At 28.4% G+C, this 21,057-nt stretch overlaps 1 protein-coding gene across 1 annotated transcript; it reads right to left on the bottom strand.

Annotated features, from left to right (window-relative positions):
• Positions 1 to 1,515: 1,515 nt before the first annotated feature.
• LOC102588458 (high affinity nitrate transporter 2.4-like) lies at positions 1,516 to 3,560 on the bottom strand. Its single transcript, XM_006347131.2, has 3 exons — positions 2,695 to 3,560; positions 2,489 to 2,604; positions 1,516 to 2,407 (listed from the first exon to the last, which is right to left on the bottom strand). The coding sequence occupies exons 1-3, from the start codon at positions 3,502 to 3,504 to the stop codon at positions 1,741 to 1,743; spliced, it is 1,593 nt and encodes a 530-aa protein (XP_006347193.1). The 5' UTR covers positions 3,505 to 3,560; the 3' UTR covers positions 1,516 to 1,740.
• Positions 3,561 to 21,057: the final 17,497 nt, after the last annotated feature.

The raw sequence follows: 21,057 nt of genomic DNA, 5'->3' as shown, positions 1-21,057 counted from the left end.
GTATACCTGCCAAATAATGTGACGGAGGAGTAATTAATAAGGGTAAAAATGGAAAGTTTAAGCCTAATTTTATGTCTTAACCTTCTTTTCTTAAAGGGTGTGAAACACCTCAACAATTCAATTAATATTTTTTCCTAATTTGATTTTTGGTTTTGGAAAAGCGTAACTCAATCCGAACCAAAGTAAATTTGGTTTGATTTGATTTCTCTTTTCGGTTATTCAATTATGTCAATATTTAGAAACATAATAAAAGTTATATTTGCAATTTGAATATATATTATAACTTGGCTTCATATATATATATATAGTGGCGAATTTAGACCAAAAAAATAGGGAATCGACACCCGTGGTCTCTTCGTAAAATTAGATATTTTATATATATTTTTTTAAAATTTGTATAATATTATATTTTGGCACCCGTACTACAAGAAGTCTAAATGGTCCACATGGTTAAATGTTGAGCTTTTGACCTTGAGGATTAAGGATCAATTCCCACTTCAATACATTTTACTTGGTGCACCCATGTTCAAAAAATTCTAGATTCGCCTATCTATATATTTGATTTTTTTGATTTTTCGGTTTTTATTTTTCTAAATCCGAAACCAAATAAAAAAAATAAACAAAGTAAATTATTAATCAAAAGTCAAGCCAAAGAACCAATCCAAATTAAAATTTGGTTCGATAACATTTGTTTTCGATTTAATCCAATGCACCCTCCTAATGAAAACACTCTAAATAATATAAATATTTGTATGGAAAATACATAACTTACATTTATTAATTTGGTATAATTAACTATAACAAGTAGGAATAAGCTTTTATCTCAAGTATAGCCTAACAAAATTAGTTAATTAATCAAGTAATGCTGAAGGTAATGCAGCCAAGTCAACTTTCCCACAACTTGGGACTTGATGACTTGACATAGCTTATTTTTGGCTGTTATTGTGTCTGAATATACTAGAAAGAGGATCCATTAGATAGTGGGAATTGAAAGCCAAGTTGTAAGATTATTTGATGCTCTCTCTTTTTTTAATCTGTTTTATTTTTTAAAAATGATTTATTCTTTTTTCCTTATTTTATTTTTAACTTGTTGAAAATCACTTGATATAAAAGTTAATTCTATTATAAGGGAGAAAAGATGAAATAGATCTACGTGTAACTCTTACCACGACTTATTTAAAAGGAATAATTTTTATATTTTGTAAATATTTAAATTACATGTTAAAAATCTTCAGGTAATACAGTTGATATATAAGAACTTTATACTTCTCCCTGCCAAATTGCTAGTACTAATTATAATAATAATAATTGATTTCTCATATCAATTTCAATCAGCTACTAGGTGAAGAAAAACAGTTCAGAAACTTCTATAAACCAACTGGAATAAATGATGTGGGCCCTGCTTAGAAGTCAAAAAGTTTTATTATTAATACACTTTTGAATCTACACACTAAAAAACAACCACCATTGGCCATAGAATATTCTTTTGAAAAAAGCAATAGGAAACATATACAATGAGTAATATATTCTATATACTTCATTAAAAAAAAAGCATACACCTTAGTGGATTCAAGGTATTTGTCTCGAAAGATCAACAAGCAACATCAATAAAAAACAAAAAAGAAAAAAGAAAATAAGAAAAAGAAAAATCAGGATAGATTTTGCTTATTGAGACGACTCAGTACATTGAACCTTTAATTAAATCAGAGATTCACGATCATCAATCCCTTAGAAAGATCATCAAACGCGATTTGGTGTCAAATTTGGTGGAGTCGGTGCGGACCCAACACGCTTGCCACGCTCCGATCGGCAATTTTCGGCAAATTTCAAGGCATTTTGGTGCATACCTTTTTGCCTCTCGGCCTCGGTATACTCTGAAGTATAATAATGTTCTTCACTTCCCTTGATTGGATCTTTTGTTGGTGGGAAAAACATGCTTCCCCATTGTGGGAAATGACAAAATGTAACAGGAAGAGTGCATCCTATGATCATGAGTCCCATGTAAGTTAGCCCTGTCGCTGTTGAGTACTTTGAGCTTGTGAAAAACAACAATTGTGTCAATCCAGAACCAAAATTTCCACCTGCCCCAGTCATTCCAGATATAATTCCTAATGATCGTCGAGAAATGAAGGGAATAATACCGAAAGTTGCACCACAAGCGGCTTGAGCTCCGATTGAGAAAAGGATCATGAATGTTACGGCAAGTGGTAGGGAATTTGAACGACCCAAAAGAACACAAAATACTCCTCCAAGTGTTTGTAAAATCCATAAAACCCAAAGTCTCCCTCTCATACCAAATTTCTCGGCTGCATAATCAGAAGAAAATCCTCCAAATGGACGAGCTAAAAGGTTAGCCATACCAAATGTCGCTGCAATGATTCCCGCTGTTTGAAGCTTTAGATCAAATCTGCACAAATTTAATTAGGTCTAAGTACTTAAGGTTCGAATTTTTGAATTCCTATACTATAACTAACAATTTAAATCAAACCTGTCGAAGAAGTACTCAGCAATGACGTTGTCCGTAGACAGTTCAACTCCCATAGAGTATCCGTAGAGAAGAACAAAGATCCATGTCCTGTAGTTTGTTGCAGCATACCACAATATCTGAAATTAACAAACACCATATAGAATTAGCAAAATAACAAACGTCAGAGAAGTATATTATTAATTCTTGGGGGTGTAATTTGCACTTACGTTACCGAATTTATCTTTAGAAACAGTACCCGTCTTCTGTAAATCGCCACGATTTCCGTCAGGTAAATCTTGGCCAAGAGTCAACACTAAAATACCCATGACCACATGAAGCCATCCAGGAATAAAAAATGCAATTCTCCAAGCAGTGAACGGAGTAGCACCCGCCCTTCGAATTATGTCATAAAGAAGTGGCATGATGAGTTGAGTTGCACCGCCACCCATATTACCCCATCCGGCAGCTGTTCCGTTCACTAGCCCAATTATCTTACTATTAAACATAGTACTCATCCAATATTGACACGATACGAATGTGGCTAGTGAAAACCCAATCATGAACCGGACAGCTACGTAGCCACCAGCGGACGAAACAAAGGACATACAAAAAACAGTTGGGGCAGACAACATGATAAGAAAAGCACACCCATACCTGGGACCCAACAAATCACAAACCGCACCCATAGCAAGCCTAGACAAAATACTTCCGGAAACGGAAGCAACCCCAGCGTTACCAACATCCATTTTAGTCAAATTAAGGTTGTCCCTAATAATAGGGACTAAAGGTGCAGCAGCAAAAGTCGAAACGAAACAAGTAAAAAAAGAAATCCAGGAGAGCTGGAACGTTAGGCCATGAGGCTTTGAAAACGAATAAAATTTAAATTGTTTTGCCTTGTGTTCAGTATCCACCGGTACTGAAAACTTGGCGGTGGTGTCAGTAGGCACCATCGGAGAAGCCACCGAGAAAGCGAGAACGGGCTCTCTTCCGGTGACTCCATGCATAGAACTCCCCGGTGATCCTTCTACATCAGCCATTTCTTTGATTAAGGAAATAACTGATTAATTTTTATAAAAGATTGATTAAAATGTGTTAAGATGTAAAAATTGATGTGTATTAGTTTGAGAAAGGTATGCTTATATAGGAATTAAAGAGTTGACAATTTGTAATTAGGGGAAGTAATTGGTGATTCCGAATGGGTATTTAGAATATTTAAATATTTGATAAGGGAATCCATTCCGCCGCATCTGAATATATATGAATAGTGTTAACCCTTATGGTATATACCAAAGGTTCACTCACCATTCTTTATTAATATCTTAGTTTATACTTTATTCCATATGTAAACGTTACCTCTTTTGACATAATGCACAAGTGTTGAACAAGTCTTAATTTTGCAATAATTTGAAGGATTAATTAATTTTCTTATTTAGGCCACTAAATCATACTTGACAACTACTTAGCCAGGAATTTAAGTCATTATACACTGATAATGTATTCAATGGGGAAGCTAAAAAATCTGTTAAACGCGTTCAAGAGTTAATCATATGAATAACAGACATTTTTTCGTTAATGTAAATTTAGATATTTTACACATGCAGTGTAATTAAGTTAATCTAATGTAACACGTGAGTTACCATTTTATCAGGATATGTTTACAACTTCTTCCAGGCTTTCTCTCTTTCTTAATTGTCAACTTGAATTATTTGCAAGTTGTGCATGTTAATTTCATACTGTGATTCTGTGAGCAGTGAGATGTACGTTCTTAATTTCTTCGTTTCTTTTTCGAGAAGCAAAAAGTAATTAATATGTTTTTTCAATACTTTTGAAGGGAAGAAAAAAGGCTTAAGTTAAGTTAGCTGTGATCTCGAGACATTTTGGCTTTGTCACCAAAGTCCAGAAGGATATGATTGCTGCAGACCTACTACATAAACAAATTAATATGTCTGCCAAATATTTTGGTTTCAATTTTTTCTCAAAGCTAAAAAGTGACAAATATAAAGGACATAACGAAGAATCTTAGTAATCTAATTAATTATTACCTAAATTTTTATTTTATTGATGAGAGTTCAATTTCATATGCGATTCCCTTCTATTTCCCCTTTTCCTCTCCCTTGATATAATCTAGTATTTTCTTTGTAGTAATAGATAGTTATATATAATTAATTATGAAGCACGAGGGTCTTCAATGTTTCGGCCTTATCTGCTTTCATGGCTTCAATAGCACACAATGGCGAAGCTTAAAAAAATTAGGAGTTGTTCTGTTCTGCGCTCTTTTTCCTTCCTTACTTAGTGTAGCCGCCACTCTATAATCTAAGACCTAAAGAAGTACAGTAGTAACAGTAACAAAATATACCAACATAGGTTGTGGTATAGTGATATGAGTATTTTACCTTTAATCAGATATCTCGAGTTCAAGTCCTGAATATGAAGAAAATCTGAGAGTGCCACCTCCCAATATGAGCCTTACAATGCGTGATCTGAATATAGTTAGACTTCTATGTGGGCTCCATACCCGAGTGAGAAAGAAAAATATGTAACATTATTTATTTTTAATATGGGTTGAAAAGATCTAATTTTCATACATTGAATTTAGTAGAATCTATCTCCATTAAATTTGGGCATGTGGATATTTTTATCTTTGCCTTTTCCTCGAAGCATATCCATCCAACAAGGTAGGAAAAGTGATATAAAAAAGAATGGCTCATATTAATCTCCATTTTCTACCGTTAATTAAAATTAAAGTATACTCACTCTCCCTCCATCCCTATTTATTTTGTCCACTTTTTTTTAGTTGTTCCTAATTATTTGTCGATTTTGACAAATCAAGAAAGGACAATTTTTTTTACCTATTATATCCTCAATTAATTACTTTGAAAAATGTAGAACTTTTTGTAAAATCTTAAATTTTTAATTCATCTACTTCAAAATTAATAGGCATAAAATGGTAAACTCAATATGTCAATAATTGTTTTCTTAATAAGTATGTCAATTCAAAAGTGGGCAAATAATTAGGAACAAATGGAGTATTAATTAGAACTTTTAAACTAACACAAAAGGCAAGTGTAGACAAAGCACTAATTGCCGCTTACAAAATGGTTGGTTTACTTGGCAGTCAAATTAACTACGCGGTGTATTGGATGAAATGATAACATATTTCTTAGAGATATTATTACACAATTAGTCTTCTTAATAACGTAATTCCTTAATTAATTAATTAATTAATTAATTATATTCAGAGAGATCTCCAACAACTAGTTCCAAGGTCAAATGGCAGACTGGCACACAGTTTGCTAATATTATAATTAGCGTATGCTTAGGAGATGGAGACAGAAACTATTATCATCTTTTTTAAAATTAATTAATTAAAAAGATATCATGTTATTTTACCTTATAGCTTTTGAGAAGGTCCTAAAGTTATATGTTTAGGGTAATTAAATAATTTACTAGGCTCTTTAATTTAAGACGTATGACCTGGTAATATTGTTGGAAATCAAGTGGGATGACACACTTAATTAATTAATTATAGTATATTATCATTTCGTTCTCTTATAGAATATGTTTCACAAGATTCAATTTTTATTGAATAGTCCTCTCTCTTATCAGCAAAGCCAAAAAAATAAAAATAAAAAAATCAAGGAGGATGTTAATGGGATAGATATGACTTCTTAATCATTCATCATATGTCTTAATTTCTAGCTTGGAGTATGGAAAAAATTATGTTAGAAGTATTCTCGGTCTTACACAATACGAATTCATATTTTATTATTTTTTTGGCTTTTCACTCGGTGTTCGAAGCCCACATTAGAGCTTCGATTAAATTCGGATCGCGCACTGCAGGGTCCATTCGGGGGCGGCGCTCCCAACATGATTTTCTCCATACCCAGGGCTTGAACCCGAGACCTCTGATTAAGGGTGAAGCACTCTCACCTGTGCACCACAACCCATATTGATAATACGAATTCATATTAATCAACCCTCAATATGAGTATTAGACAATGGGTGGAAAACGGAAAAAAAAAGGCACCATTATAAGTCCTAGACATGATGATCAGATGGATGGGTAGGAGACAGATAAGGGAATGTTTGACAACATTATTGGAATAATCTTTAATTTGATTAACATGTTGATTGCATATCTATGATGAGATGCAAGCTCACTGATTGCTCATTCAAAATTAGAAAAAAATTATTGTTAATTATATTCCAGTTTTTTTCAGCTATTCGAATGGACAAATCTATATATACTATAGTAATCTAAAGATTTTAGATAATTAAATAAATACAAAAATAAGGATGAATTCGGTCGGTTATCCACGTCTATTTAATTTATTATTTAAATCTATAGATATTAGTAAACTGGGATGTGTGAGCATGTCTTTAAATAAATTCAAAGAAAAGTTATTTTACTACTATACAGTAAAATAATAGCAATGAAATCTTTATAGAATTATTTTCTTCTATTCAGATAGTAAATTAGTTAATTTGTACTATCCCTCCAAATTTACGAGGAAAAAAACTAGTCTAATTTGAAATTATTTTACCTACATATATGTCATGATTCTACATCTTAACAAATTGAACAGGGAACAATGAGCAAGTTTATATGTAATTATTTCTGTGTTTAGTTTATTCCCAATTTGAAATTGTCCATGCTTCAAATGCAATTATATATTGGTAAATATATTACCTTTTTTTTTTATAGGAGTATATGTTATTAGGACTCGTTTGTGCTTATCTATTGTGTAGATGATGACTCTTGTATACGATATTCTTTATCTCTTATTTTATCTATTCTGAAAATAGATTCCAAAGAATATGGCATTAGAAGAAGGTTTCATCAATAACTATGAGAAAATATTAAAGATTAAATAACTTATAATATGGTTTTACGGAAATTTAGTTTCAATGACATGCAAGTTCATTGTATTTTCTTCTTCACCCGTCCAACGTCAATTCTCATCCCTTGACCATTTCACCCCAAGCACCCTGTATGTCTGGTTACCACCACATTCCACCCCATAATGTTTTACTTTTGTAGTTCAATATAAATGAATTTTATTATTGATGTATGACACAGTTTTAAAAAATATATACATTTAAAGGCATTAATTAAGGAATAATTTATCAATATTATTCTTTTGATTAATTCAGATTCAGGCTATGTAAAACTATTAAAAAAAATAATCTCTTCCCGGATTTATTTTTTTCATTTTAGGACTCAAAGTCAAAACCTTTACTAAAAAAATCGTACTCCATCCCTATACGACCCTCGATGATATAAAAAAGTCTATCTTACTCAACTAGTAAACTCAAGTATGTCATACCTTGGTTCGTTTTTTCTTCCATGTCCTTTTCCCTGAGCAGTTCAACAGCTATTGAACTCATACTAATAGATTGACGAACTAAGCATTCAGTTTTTTATCTTAAAAAAAACGTTTTTTTCCACAAATAATTGCAAAGTCTAATGTCCTTTCAATCGATGCAAAAGTTAGCTGTAATTGATGTTCACATGAGGAATATTTTTTAAGCTCTAGAATTTGGATTTCTACTTTTATCCTATCCATCTTAGTGCAAAAATTAGCTTGTATATAATTAAGATAGTGACTTTGATGCAATTGAAGCTTATTGCAAATTATCGTTAGGTAATTAACGTGGTGTCTCTGACGGGGGATTGATTATAAAGACGAATGAACGTAAAAGATAAAGCGTCTAGACTGACATGCTTAAAAATGTAGTCCACCTAAATTTCACTTCGACAATATAAGATGTCTATACATGCTTTAGGTTCAGAATTCACAATTTTAGGTGTCAATATATATTATATTATATTACCTACACTTTCCAAAATTTGGATAGTTTTAATTGGGTAGTTTTTTTTAATTGGGTGTATTTATAAGGTCATTAAAAATATAAAAGGAGATAAAATGTAGAGAAAAAATTATCACTCATCAAAAAATTAAATTTTTTCGTAATTGTGATTTTCATGTTAGTAGGATGAATTTTTTCTTTAAAAATAATAGTTATATGACTTTGATGGAAAAAAAATCATAATTTTGTGAATTTCTCATAAAATATACCCCATATTATAGTTTTTTATACAAATTTATTAAAAAATGGATAAAAGACTAATGTGAATAAATATCTTTTGAAGACTTGTCATATATTAACAAATTATCTTATATAAAATCAAATTTTAAAACCGCGACTAAAAGATGACTTATTAACATTTGAAATAAACAAGTGTTCCTTTGATTTTTAATTTTTATTTTATTTTTTAACGAATAAGCAGTTGACCCAAAATAAGCTGACGACATCTCTATATAGTTTTCTTTTTTCTTTTGTATGATAACGATTTGAAATGACATTATTCCTAAACTATATGAAAATAAAAAAAATAAGTCAACTTTCATAGATGGTGTGTACTTGTGTCCTTTGAAGCTCCCTAAACTATAGATGATTTAATTTATCTTTTTCTTTTCGATTTCACTTTTTTACGAGAGCTTTTATCAACATATAAAATCATTTAACACCTCGATATTATAAAATTTAAAAAAGGCCTTAAAAGTTCGATTGTGTCTCAATTAATCAAATCTATGAATATATGGTATCTATATTATTATCTACATTTTAAAAATATATATCTATATATAATGATAGATAAATAATATGTATGTTTTTTTTAACTATGACTCTTATAATTGAATAATTTGAATTACTATACACATTGTATTATTTTTCCCAATTTTTTCTTATAAGCCAAATTGACGTGTCAAAGAAAAATCTTACCTACACTAGAGGACATGATTAATATTGATAATACATTGTTTATTTAAATGAGACAAAAGAATAAAGAGAAATCAAATCATGAATAAAACAATCCGTATACATACCGTACTTTTCTTCTTGTTGTTTGTTTTGTTTCTTAATCAAACAAATATCATATTAATTAAATCGCATATATATATATATATAGCTTATGTTATATAAAGTCATAAGTAATGAATCATTAATAATCAATTAGGGTCCACATGAATCAAAGGTTATGGTAATAACTAATATGTCTTCATAATCTCAAAAGAAAATAAATTGTTGCTTGTACAATTATGTGAGATGTTTTTTTCGATTCTTTCCCAGTAAAAAGCGTTAAACCACTTCATATTGAGAGTCCATTTTTTTTTAATCGATTTTTTTTGGAAATAACCTCTTAATTTAATTCTCAAAAGCTAGGAATCCTTTCAGGCTTTATTTGTGAGATTTTACTGATCATGTTATTATATTTCTATATTGAAATTAAATTTCATTTGAGTGTATCATCGTATGAGAAACCTAAATTGTATCAACATTTGAATCATTAAATCATTCAATAGAATTGAAAGACAATTTTCATTATATATACATTTCTACAGGTTGAAGTCCAACAATAAAAATATTGACTGCTGTGTAATAGATTGCCCATAAAATAAAATTGTATAAATGATTTTTTTTCAAATAAATTTTAGGGACAACTTATGTATTTTCACTTTTCTGTTTTTGCTTGATCATCAAATAACTTACATGCATGACCACATTGTGGACAGTGCAATATAATAAAGGAATATTATCCAAAACACAGTCACAACCTATGATGCCGATATCAATATGAATTGTGGTGGAATTGTCGAGATTTTCTTAAACTTAATTAAAGATATCGGGTTAGAGTGCATGAGAATGGATAAAATATTTTTGGGACGCTACCCCTAGAAATGAACCCTATAATTCGTGAATTCAGATTTATTTAGGCCCCATTATTATGGATACCAGATCCGGATGAAAAATTATTAATTAAGAAAAAACTATTATGTGTGAGTTGTGTCAATTATATTGAATTTTTACCAATTAACAAACCAGGACTAAACTTTTAGTAATTAAGTTGACCAAGATATAATATGCATATATAGCTCATCATCTCCAAATTGCTAATCATTTCATCTATATTCTATAGGGTTTATGCAATCTCCATTAATGGAGTCACAACTTTTGCTTATTTAGTTAAAAGAAATAATACTTAATAATTCAAGGCAACTTGCAATTCTATGAAGAGCTAAACAAGCTATTAATTATACATCTTACCTTCACCTATTATTGAGATATGTTATTAGAAAAAACCAACAAGTTGTTTGCTTCATTATCGTGTGAATTGAAAATATGATCTCATTATATTTTTATTGTAGTTCCCTTTATTTATTTATTTATTTCAATTGACAAAACTTCCATAATTGAGACCTTTTTTATTTTGTTATTATTTTTATGATCCATAATTGAAACTTATTGAGAAAAGTTAACAAAAAAATTCAACATGTGTTTGCGATTAATTATTTTTTCTCAATTGACAAAAACTTCCATTATTGAGAATCAATTAGACATTCTGTCGACACTTCCTATAGGATGACTCTGTAGTTAATTAACCTTTCAATGGTTCTGAAGGCTCTATTTATTTTAATTATTGTACATTGAAGAGTATCACGTCATCAGATGAAAAAGAAATGTGTGATTCCTTATATAGTTTGAGCAGTTCTTTTCTCGTGAGTTAATTATTTGAGTTGAATAGGCTTATTTTACATGATATCAAAGATCATTTCAATTATTATTTATCAATGTTGGTCTATTGTCCACACTCCATATGTCAAAACCTGAGCTTGAGGTGCGGTGTTGAAGAGTCCGTTTTCCTTATATGACCCGGCCCTATATTGAATTGTCCATGTTCCAGATGTTCAGCCCTGAACATGAGGTGGGGTGTTAAAGAGTTTAGTCTCTTTATATGACCTTGAATAATCTTCTCCTCATGAACTAACTTTTGGGTTGAGTTAGATGAAAGGTTCATTTTTTAGCACCCCACCTCACGCCCAGAGGTACCTATATACTTCGATGGTATATGTTATATATACTACCTTTACAGTGTTTACATATTTCATAAAGAAAAAATTAAATAAATGACATATTTAAAAGTTGATATTACTAGTCCTAACACGAACGTTGTAATACATACTCTGGCTTAATTACATAATATATATCGGGTAATTTTTCCTTTCATAAACTAGATGTCGCTAAGGCATTGTCCCGTAATTTTCCCCAACTGAAAGAGATATGGGCCGTATTGATCCAATTCTAGTTGAGGCCCATTGGCCTATATTGCGAGTTCAAATGCAAGAGATCCAAATGGGATAAGGTTCCAAGCCCATCTAAATTCGACTTGGATTAACCATTACATTCTGTTTGGATCATTGTTACCCATTGTTTCATAATGTATTGTATTGTATTGTACTTTATTGTACTGTACTGTATGATAGATACAATGTTTGCCTAGATTGTATTGTTTGTTACTGTTTAATAACATTTTTATTGTTTGGCTTGACTGTATCGTACTGCATTGTAATTTATAAATTTACTAAAATATGCTTAATTATTATAGGGTAGGAGGTTTGACTAGAATTAAATAATATAAGGTAAAGGGTAAAATAGTATTATGAAATATTATGTAAAGATATAATTGGCAAAAGAAATTAAGTAACAATGGAACACACCAAATCGGTTGTTCCATAAAATGGGGGTTTTCATTGTTACGTAACAACGAAATTTAACAATACAATACATTTTAAGTAACAATCAAAACAAACATTGTAGGTATAGTAACAATACAATACAATGGGTAACAATGATCCAAACAGAGTGTTAGACTCATCTAAATTATTTCATAAAATTGAAAAAAAAACACACATAAATAATGCGTTTTTTCCCTTCATAAAATCGCACATTTTTCTCTTTATATGGGTTGGTATTTAACTTTTGTCCTTCGACAATCACATATATGCATAGATTTTTCAGAAATTAAAGTTAAGTTCAAACATAATAGATCGGATATTATAATACCAATTGCACTCTATTGTTCTTGACTTGAACTCTATATATGTACTATTGAATAATTTTAATCCATATATGATGTGTATAGTAAAAAATAAAAAAATAAAAAGAGCAAAGAATTAAAGAAAATGTCGAGATCATTTTCTATTTTCCTCTTCACAGATTAATTTCATATAGCAATTTTCGACAGAGTTTAAGACAAATTAATTCCAAGATCGTCTTCTTGAATTCTATAGAGCCGTAAATGACAACTAAAAAAATAAATAAAAAATGACCATGTACATTTAATTGCTTTGCTCATCAAGTCTTAATCATGGTGTTAGTTATATATTTTTATTAATCACTTGTTCTTTATTTAATAAACTATATAATTTTGTTGCTTACGTTTATAAAAACGACAGATTCAGAGAATGTACGATGAAAGTCTTTAAGTAGTTGTTCCAGATCTTGTGCTATGTCTACCCAATTTTGGAAGTTTAAAAAAATTAAGGTCAGAGGTTAGGTTTAAGATATCAAATTATAATATATGTTGTTGTATTAATAGAGACAACACAAATATGTTGCTGTATATATTTGATTAATTAGCTAATTAATTTTCCTAACCTTTCAAAGCTATGAGAGTCTCTTTAGGGGTTTTAATTTTTAAGTACCTACTAGTAGAGGTTTTTCAGACACTATAAATATTTTCATGTTTACTTTTATTTATCTACTTTGAACTTTGTATGTCTGTTAAGAAATAATAATTAACATAAGTATTTTATTATACACTCATATTAATTAATGTTTAGACTTAAGTTTGAAAATAATTTGAATAATTAATATTAAGGGTAAAACATGAAAATATATATATTAGAACTTTCAAGTAAATGTAAATACCTATTTTTAATATAGTTGATAAGTAAAAGTAAATGAAATAGTAGATGATTGTGAAATCATGAGAGGATATTAAGCTCTGGCTCTTCTCATTTTTAATCATTAAATTTCTCGAATGATATCACTAAGAAAGAGATTTTACTTTACCTATCTTTAGAGAATTACGACGTCTAAGTTGTGACATTTTAGTTATGTCTTTATGTTTGGCGGGAGGAATATAGTTTTTCAATCCTTAATCAATCTTATTTTCAACCACTCTTGAGAGTTGAGAATTGTGATCATTTTATAAGTGATAATTATGGGTCTAATATAAATTAGGGAAAAATAAATATTCTTGTTAAATTTATTAAATTTCTCCGTACTTTAAAATAATTACATATACTCTAAGCTAATTACATAACCACTCATCTTTCCTCCTCTTCCTCTCTCCCCCTCGCTGTCTCCTTCTTTCTCTCTCTCCCTTTGTTTCTGCTCTCTCCTCCTCACTTTCTATGCACGAATACACTAATAAATGTATTATTGCAATTATTTGATACTAGAATCTTTGACATCGTATATATATATATGTATATACTAAATAAATGATAGTATGACACCACTGATGAAATTGATATGAGATACACTGGATGAAATTGATTGTGGATACACAGATACATGAAACTGATATTGGATGCACATACACATAATAAATGTATAACTTAGAACATTATAAAATATATATACATAGCGAGAGTGGCGAGTGAAAGAATCAGTGTATCCATAATACATGTGAAACAAGTTTGGTACAATGTATTTAAAACAAATTACACCTAATTTGATATACATATATTTAAGATTGTATCTAAAACCGTCAGATACATGTATCTAGTAAACAAAAATTAATATTGAAATCACTGTATCTTGACATAATTACAACGTATACTTAAATGATTTGTGTTGTTTCCTCTTATAGATTATCAAGGTAAAAAGGCACCAGGCTCAAATAGTCTTTAGAAGATAAATGAATTGATGGGCTTGTAATGGATTAAGGTTTGGCCCAAACCTAGATATAGATGCATCAAACATTCCAATAAAATTAGTTGTCTAAAATTATATGATGTTTTAGAGCAGTCTTATTTCTAGTAGTTTTAAGGTAATCAAATATTTCTCTGTTTCAATTTGAAAAGTCTTTATTTAGACATTTCAGTTTCTGCACTGGGATTAAATTAACATTCTCAATAAAATTAGTAGTCTAAAATTATATGATGTTTTTAACTTATTGTTTTTAAAAGACATGAAGTTTCACTTGACATGGTAACGTAATTATTACTATTATTATTTATAATGATAAATATTAACTAGAATTAATAAGATGTAAGACATGTACTTTCAATATATTGCATTGAATGTTTTAAAAAAAACTTTGTTTATTTACAGAAAAAATTGAGTAGTTTACTTCAAAGTTTTAAAATATTTTTTTCCAAAAAGTAAATAGAAATATTTTTATATAAATTTATTTTTTATGATTTTCAATATTGTTTTTAAAAAAAATAAATTTATTATTTAAAATTCTGGAGGTGTCAAAAATTGTGAAGGCCTAAAACACCTCAGCCTTGAACCGATAATAATTAAAATTTGCAATTTGATTTTTCAAATTGCAAAGCTATTTATCTTTGAAATGAATAGAGTTTGTTTACAAGCTCATTATGAAATGTTATTAATTAATTGTTTTCTTTTATGATTTATTATGTATGCATATACACCCAATAGCTAACCTTAATTTCCAATTGAATTGATTTGTAAAAAAATTGGTTCAATAGTTGTATATTTATCTTTCCTTTTATTTACAACTCTTTGTATGACTTAGTATTTATTAACATGTTCGGGTGTGAAGATAATTATCAACAACTTGTCTCAAACAAAAGAAAAGACAAACTGTATAAAAATTTGGCTATACTGCATCAAACTAAATCTTTTTATTAATTAAAGTAAACAATTGGTTTTACAGAATGATACTCCTGTGGTTTAAAGTAAATAAATAATCTTTTAGTATTTATTTTTTATTGTTAAAAAATGAGTGATTTTTCAAATAATTTTTTTTATATGTTTGAACCGGCAAAGAAAAGTGAAAATTTGTTAATCAATTACTCTTGGATTAATGTCATTAATTAACTTCTTAAAATGATACAAAAATATCCGTTTTTTTTATATGATGTGCTAACTAGTTACTCCCCCTATTTTATATTGTTGGGTATTTTTTTAACGTTAAAAATAATTGAACTGTTCAAAATTTTAGAGAAGAGAGTTGTTAGAATTTTTATTTTATTTTTTGTCCCTTATTTACATTTTCTAGGTGATAATTTCAAGAGAGCTAATTATTCATATCTATGATTTTTACTTTAAATTTTGTATGTATATATATATGTAAGAATAATTTGAGAGTAAATAAAAGTGCAAAAATGGGAAGTAGTAATCGATTTATATCCTCTCTTTTTTTTAATAGGTGTGCAATACCTCACAAATTCATTTAATGTAAAATAGAGTGAGTAATTAATACTCACTTGATTGAACTGTATTTATTACTCCCTCCATTTCATATTAAGTTAATTTTTGAGGTATTTTTAATTTTTCAAATTAACTTAATTGTTCGGTTTTCAAGACTATTTTTAAAGTATTCTTCCAATTTTACCCTTCATTAGTTAGTATTGAAATTAGTGATTAAATTAATATTTAGTTATTTTAATCATAAATTTGATAATAATTAGTAAGGGTAAAAATGAAAAACTAGGTTCAATTTATGTCTTAATCTACTTTTCTTAAAGGGTGTGAAACACCTCAAAAATTAACTTGATATGGAATGGAGGGAGTATTTGAACAGCGAAAGTTGACAAAAATTAAGAAAATCTGAAAAACATGGAACTTATCAAATTTTAATTTTTTTAAAACAAAAAAAAGTGTATTGCCAATAAACGTCCTACATGTCTATTGTATTTTAAATTTCTAAAGTAAGGGAAATAACGAAAGTAATAATGCCGCCGCCCAAATGCCTAATTAAGTCCAAATCCAATGGATGAATATAAAACCAAAATTAGCAGTGGGTACCGTACATATATATTAAACGTTATGATATATTCTTTTGTCGTATATGATTTACATGCATATGCATATATGCTTTTATTTGATAAAAAAAATAGGAGTAGTTAGTTGGACCGTATCAGCTTTGAGTATTATTGTTTATTATTAACACATTTAAATGACTGTTTTTTTTAATTTCAATTCATGTGATTTTTTTTTACGAATCTAATCATTTAACGGTAAAGAGAAAAAGTTAAATTATTTTTTTCAATTATGAAAATATGAATTTCTTGTGGGACAGATTAAAAAAAAATATAGCACATAAATTATTATCGATGAATTATTAAAATTTAGAGTTTTAGAATCTTGGGACCAAGAGCTACATTATTTAAGTTTTACCGAGTTGAATATTTTAATGCAAAATATAGATTATAAGCAAAATATTATTTAAATTCAAATAAAATAATAATTTTTTATCGGATTCATTTTTGTCTTTGTATATATATCAGTCAGCTTTTTAAGGATGGTTAATTGAATCTCTTTTTACCAAATAATTATCATATGACTAAACTCCACCAACCAAATTAAAATTGTAGAAGCATATTTATAATTTATTGGTAATAAACTAAAGAAAATCATGAAGGACAAAGCACTTAATTGTTTTTTCCAGGTAATTTGGTATGTGGAATGAAATAAATAAAAATATCATATGAATTGAAATATTTATATGTCTCAGCTTTTAAATTAATAAAAATCTTGTAACTTCGTAAAAATAATAAAAATAAAATTATTATACTTATCTCCTCACACATATTAATAAATAAACTTGGGAAAAGACATAAATTTCCTCCTAAATTTGTGTCGAAAAGTCAGTTACACGCTCAAATTATTGTGATAACTTATTACACACCTAATCTTATTCAAAGTGATATTAATACCCCCTTAGAACGTGCATGACAAAGAGAGTGTCTTCACCTTCTTTAAGGTGCGTGAGAAGAAAAAATTATATGTTAAAATGACGAATTTCAACGCATAGCATTATTTTATTGGTCATATAATTATGTATTATAATTTTAATATATTAATTATTTCATTTTTCTTTTCTTTAATCTTTTTATTGGTGGCCCCAATTTCTTTAAAGCTTTTTCATTTTTCTTTATTTTGAGTTCTTCTTCTTCTTCTTAAGGAATCACTGCATTTGTCGCCATTGATTGTTTGATGGAAGCACATCCAACACTCTACCCATAAAAATGAACTATTAAAAATAGAAAGGGTAGAGAAGATGATGACTTTCATCGAAAAGTCAATAATTTTCAACTTAAAGTTCATGATTTTTTCGTTTGTAAATAAATAATCTTTTAGTATTTATTTTTTATTGTTAAAAAATGAGTGATTTTTCAAATAATTTTTTTTATATGTTTGAACCGGCAAAGAAAAGTGAAAATTTGTTAATCAATTACTCTTGGATTAATGTCATTAATTAACTTCTTAAAATGATACAAAAATATCCGTTTTTTTTATATGATGTGCTAACTAGTTACTCCCCCTATTTTATATTGTTGGGTATTTTTTTAACGTTAAAAATAATTGAACTGTTCAAAATTTTAGAGAAGAGAGTTGTTAGAATTTTTATTTTATTTTTTGTCCCTTATTTACATTTTCTAGGTGATAATTTCAAGAGAGCTAATTATTCATATCTATGATTTTTACTTTAAATTTTGTATGTATATATATATGTAAGAATAATTTGAGAGTAAATAAAAGTGCAAAAATGGGAAGTAGTAATCGATTTATATCCTCTCTTTTTTTTAATAGGTGTGCAATACCTCACAAATTCATTTAATGTAAAATAGAGTGAGTAATTAATACTCACTTGATTGAACTGTATTTATTACTCCCTCCATTTCATATTAAGTTAATTTTTGAGGTATTTTTAATTTTTCAAATTAACTTAATTGTTCGGTTTTCAAGACTATTTTTAAAGTATTCTTCCAATTTTACCCTTCATTAGTTAGTATTGAAATTAGTGATTAAATTAATATTTAGTTATTTTAATCATAAATTTGATAATAATTAGTAAGGGTAAAAATGAAAAACTAGGTTCAATTTATGTCTTAATCTACTTTTCTTAAAGGGTGTGAAACACCTCAAAAATTAACTTGATATGGAATGGAGGGAGTATTTGAACAGCGAAAGTTGACAAAAATTAAGAAAATCTGAAAAACATGGAACTTATCAAATTTTAATTTTTTTAAAACAAAAAAAAGTGTATTGCCAATAAACGTCCTACATGTCTATTGTATTTTAAATTTCTAAAGTAAGGGAAATAACGAAAGTAATAATGCCGCCGCCCAAATGCCTAATTAAGTCCAAATCCAATGGATGAATATAAAACCAAAATTAGCAGTGGGTACCGTACATATATATTAAACGTTATGATATATTCTTTTGTCGTATATGATTTACATGCATATGCATATATGCTTTTATTTGATAAAAAAAATAGGAGTAGTTAGTTGGACCGTATCAGCTTTGAGTATTATTGTTTATTATTAACACATTTAAATGACTGTTTTTTTTAATTTCAATTCATGTGATTTTTTTTTACGAATCTAATCATTTAACGGTAAAGAGAAAAAGTTAAATTATTTTTTTCAATTATGAAAATATGAATTTCTTGTGGGACAGATTAAAAAAAAATATAGCACATAAATTATTATCGATGAATTATTAAAATTTAGAGTTTTAGAATCTTGGGACCAAGAGCTACATTATTTAAGTTTTACCGAGTTGAATATTTTAATGCAAAATATAGATTATAAGCAAAATATTATTTAAATTCAAATAAAATAATAATTTTTTATCGGATTCATTTTTGTCTTTGTATATATATCAGTCAGCTTTTTAAGGATGGTTAATTGAATCTCTTTTTACCAAATAATTATCATATGACTAAACTCCACCAACCAAATTAAAATTGTAGAAGCATATTTATAATTTATTGGTAATAAACTAAAGAAAATCATGAAGGACAAAGCACTTAATTGTTTTTTCCAGGTAATTTGGTATGTGGAATGAAATAAATAAAAATATCATATGAATTGAAATATTTATATGTCTCAGCTTTTAAATTAATAAAAATCTTGTAACTTCGTAAAAATAATAAAAATAAAATTATTATACTTATCTCCTCACACATATTAATAAATAAACTTGGGAAAAGACATAAATTTCCTCCTAAATTTGTGTCGAAAAGTCAGTTACACGCTCAAATTATTGTGATAACTTATTACACACCTAATCTTATTCAAAGTGATATTAATACCCCCTTAGAACGTGCATGACAAAGAGAGTGTCTTCACCTTCTTTAAGGTGCGTGAGAAGAAAAAATTATATGTTAAAATGACGAATTTCAACGCATAGCATTATTTTATTGGTCATATAATTATGTATTATAATTTTAATATATTAATTATTTCATTTTTCTTTTCTTTAATCTTTTTATTGGTGGCCCCAATTTCTTTAAAGCTTTTTCATTTTTCTTTATTTTGAGTTCTTCTTCTTCTTCTTAAGGAATCACTGCATTTGTCGCCATTGATTGTTTGATGGAAGCACATCCAACACTCTACCCATAAAAATGAACTATTAAAAATAGAAAGGGTAGAGAAGATGATGACTTTCATCGAAAAGTCAATAATTTTCAACTTAAAGTTCATGATTTTTTCGTTTGAACTCGCCGGAGGATTCACCGGAGAAGATCACCGAAAAAGATTCATGAGAAAAATAATGATTTCTAATGAAAATTCTATGACATTTATGCATAAAATTCATGATTATATTGTCTAAAATTTTCAAAAGTTCACCGAGGAAAATGATTTCTCAATCTTTGTCTTCTCTATTCTCGCCGGAGAACTACCAATAACCACCACAATATTATTTCTATGTCTCATATCATCAATAGCATATTTGATTAATCAATTACACACACAAAAAATACTGATGAATTACATACATACTTATCAAGATTTTAAAAGAATTTTACATATCTTAAATTTTTTATTTGTTTCATCGGTCGTAATGGTGTTACCCATCGCTTATCACCGCTGCCAACATCTCTATACTTCATAATCGACTTATTGACTCCTATTTTCTCTTCAAGTTTATATCTTTTCCTTCAATTTATGAACAATGGAGAAGAAAGAAGAAATAGATTTTAAAAAGAGATATGTATCGTGAGAGAAGGAAGATGCCCAAGTTTTTAATTTTTTGCAAAAGTTAAAGAAAATATCAAGGAAAAAGGTTTTAAATTTTTTAAATAATATTATTTATGTGTGAAAACGCATGTACAACACCTTTTTTTCACAAAACTGAGTGTGTCTTCGAAAGGGGTATTAATATCACTTTGAACAAGATTAGGTGTGTAATAGGTCGCCACAATTGTTTGAGCGTGCAACTGACTTTTCAGCACAAGTTCAGAGGGGAATTTATACCTTTTCCCAATAAACTTCTTTTAGGGTGTGTTTGGTATGAAGGAAAATGTTTTCTTGGAAAACAAGTTGATTTTTGACTTATTTTCTCATGTTTGGTTGGTGAGTAGAAAAGATTTTTCGGAAAAGATTTTTTGTGTTTGATTTATGAATAAATTTTTTTTTTGAGAAATATCTTTTATTTTTACTAGAGTAGAAAATAATTGTTGAAATTGAAAATATTTTTTAAAAACAAACTAAATTTTTTTTTGGGGGTGGGGGCTGGTAGGGGCGGGG

The sequence above is a fragment of the Solanum tuberosum genome, unplaced genomic scaffold (genome assembly GCF_000226075.1).
Source record: "Solanum tuberosum cultivar DM 1-3 516 R44 unplaced genomic scaffold, SolTub_3.0 scf00091, whole genome shotgun sequence".
NCBI lineage: Eukaryota > Viridiplantae > Streptophyta > Magnoliopsida > Solanales > Solanaceae > Solanum > Solanum tuberosum.
This window is presented reverse-complemented; position numbering and strand designations above follow the sequence as displayed.

Excerpts from the sequence above, each read along its gene's own strand:
- LOC102588458 (XM_006347131.2), bottom strand. The coding sequence starts at position 3,504 with ATGGCTGATGTAGAAGGATCACCGGGGAGTTCTATGCATGGAGTCACC. Across the intron at positions 2,605-2,694 it reads CTAAAGATAAATTCGGTAAC|ATATTGTGGTATGCTGCAAC; the intron begins GTAAGTGCAAAT and ends TGTTAATTTCAG. Across the intron at positions 2,408-2,488 it reads GCTGAGTACTTCTTCGACAG|ATTTGATCTAAAGCTTCAAA; the intron begins GTTTGATTTAAA and ends AAATTTGTGCAG.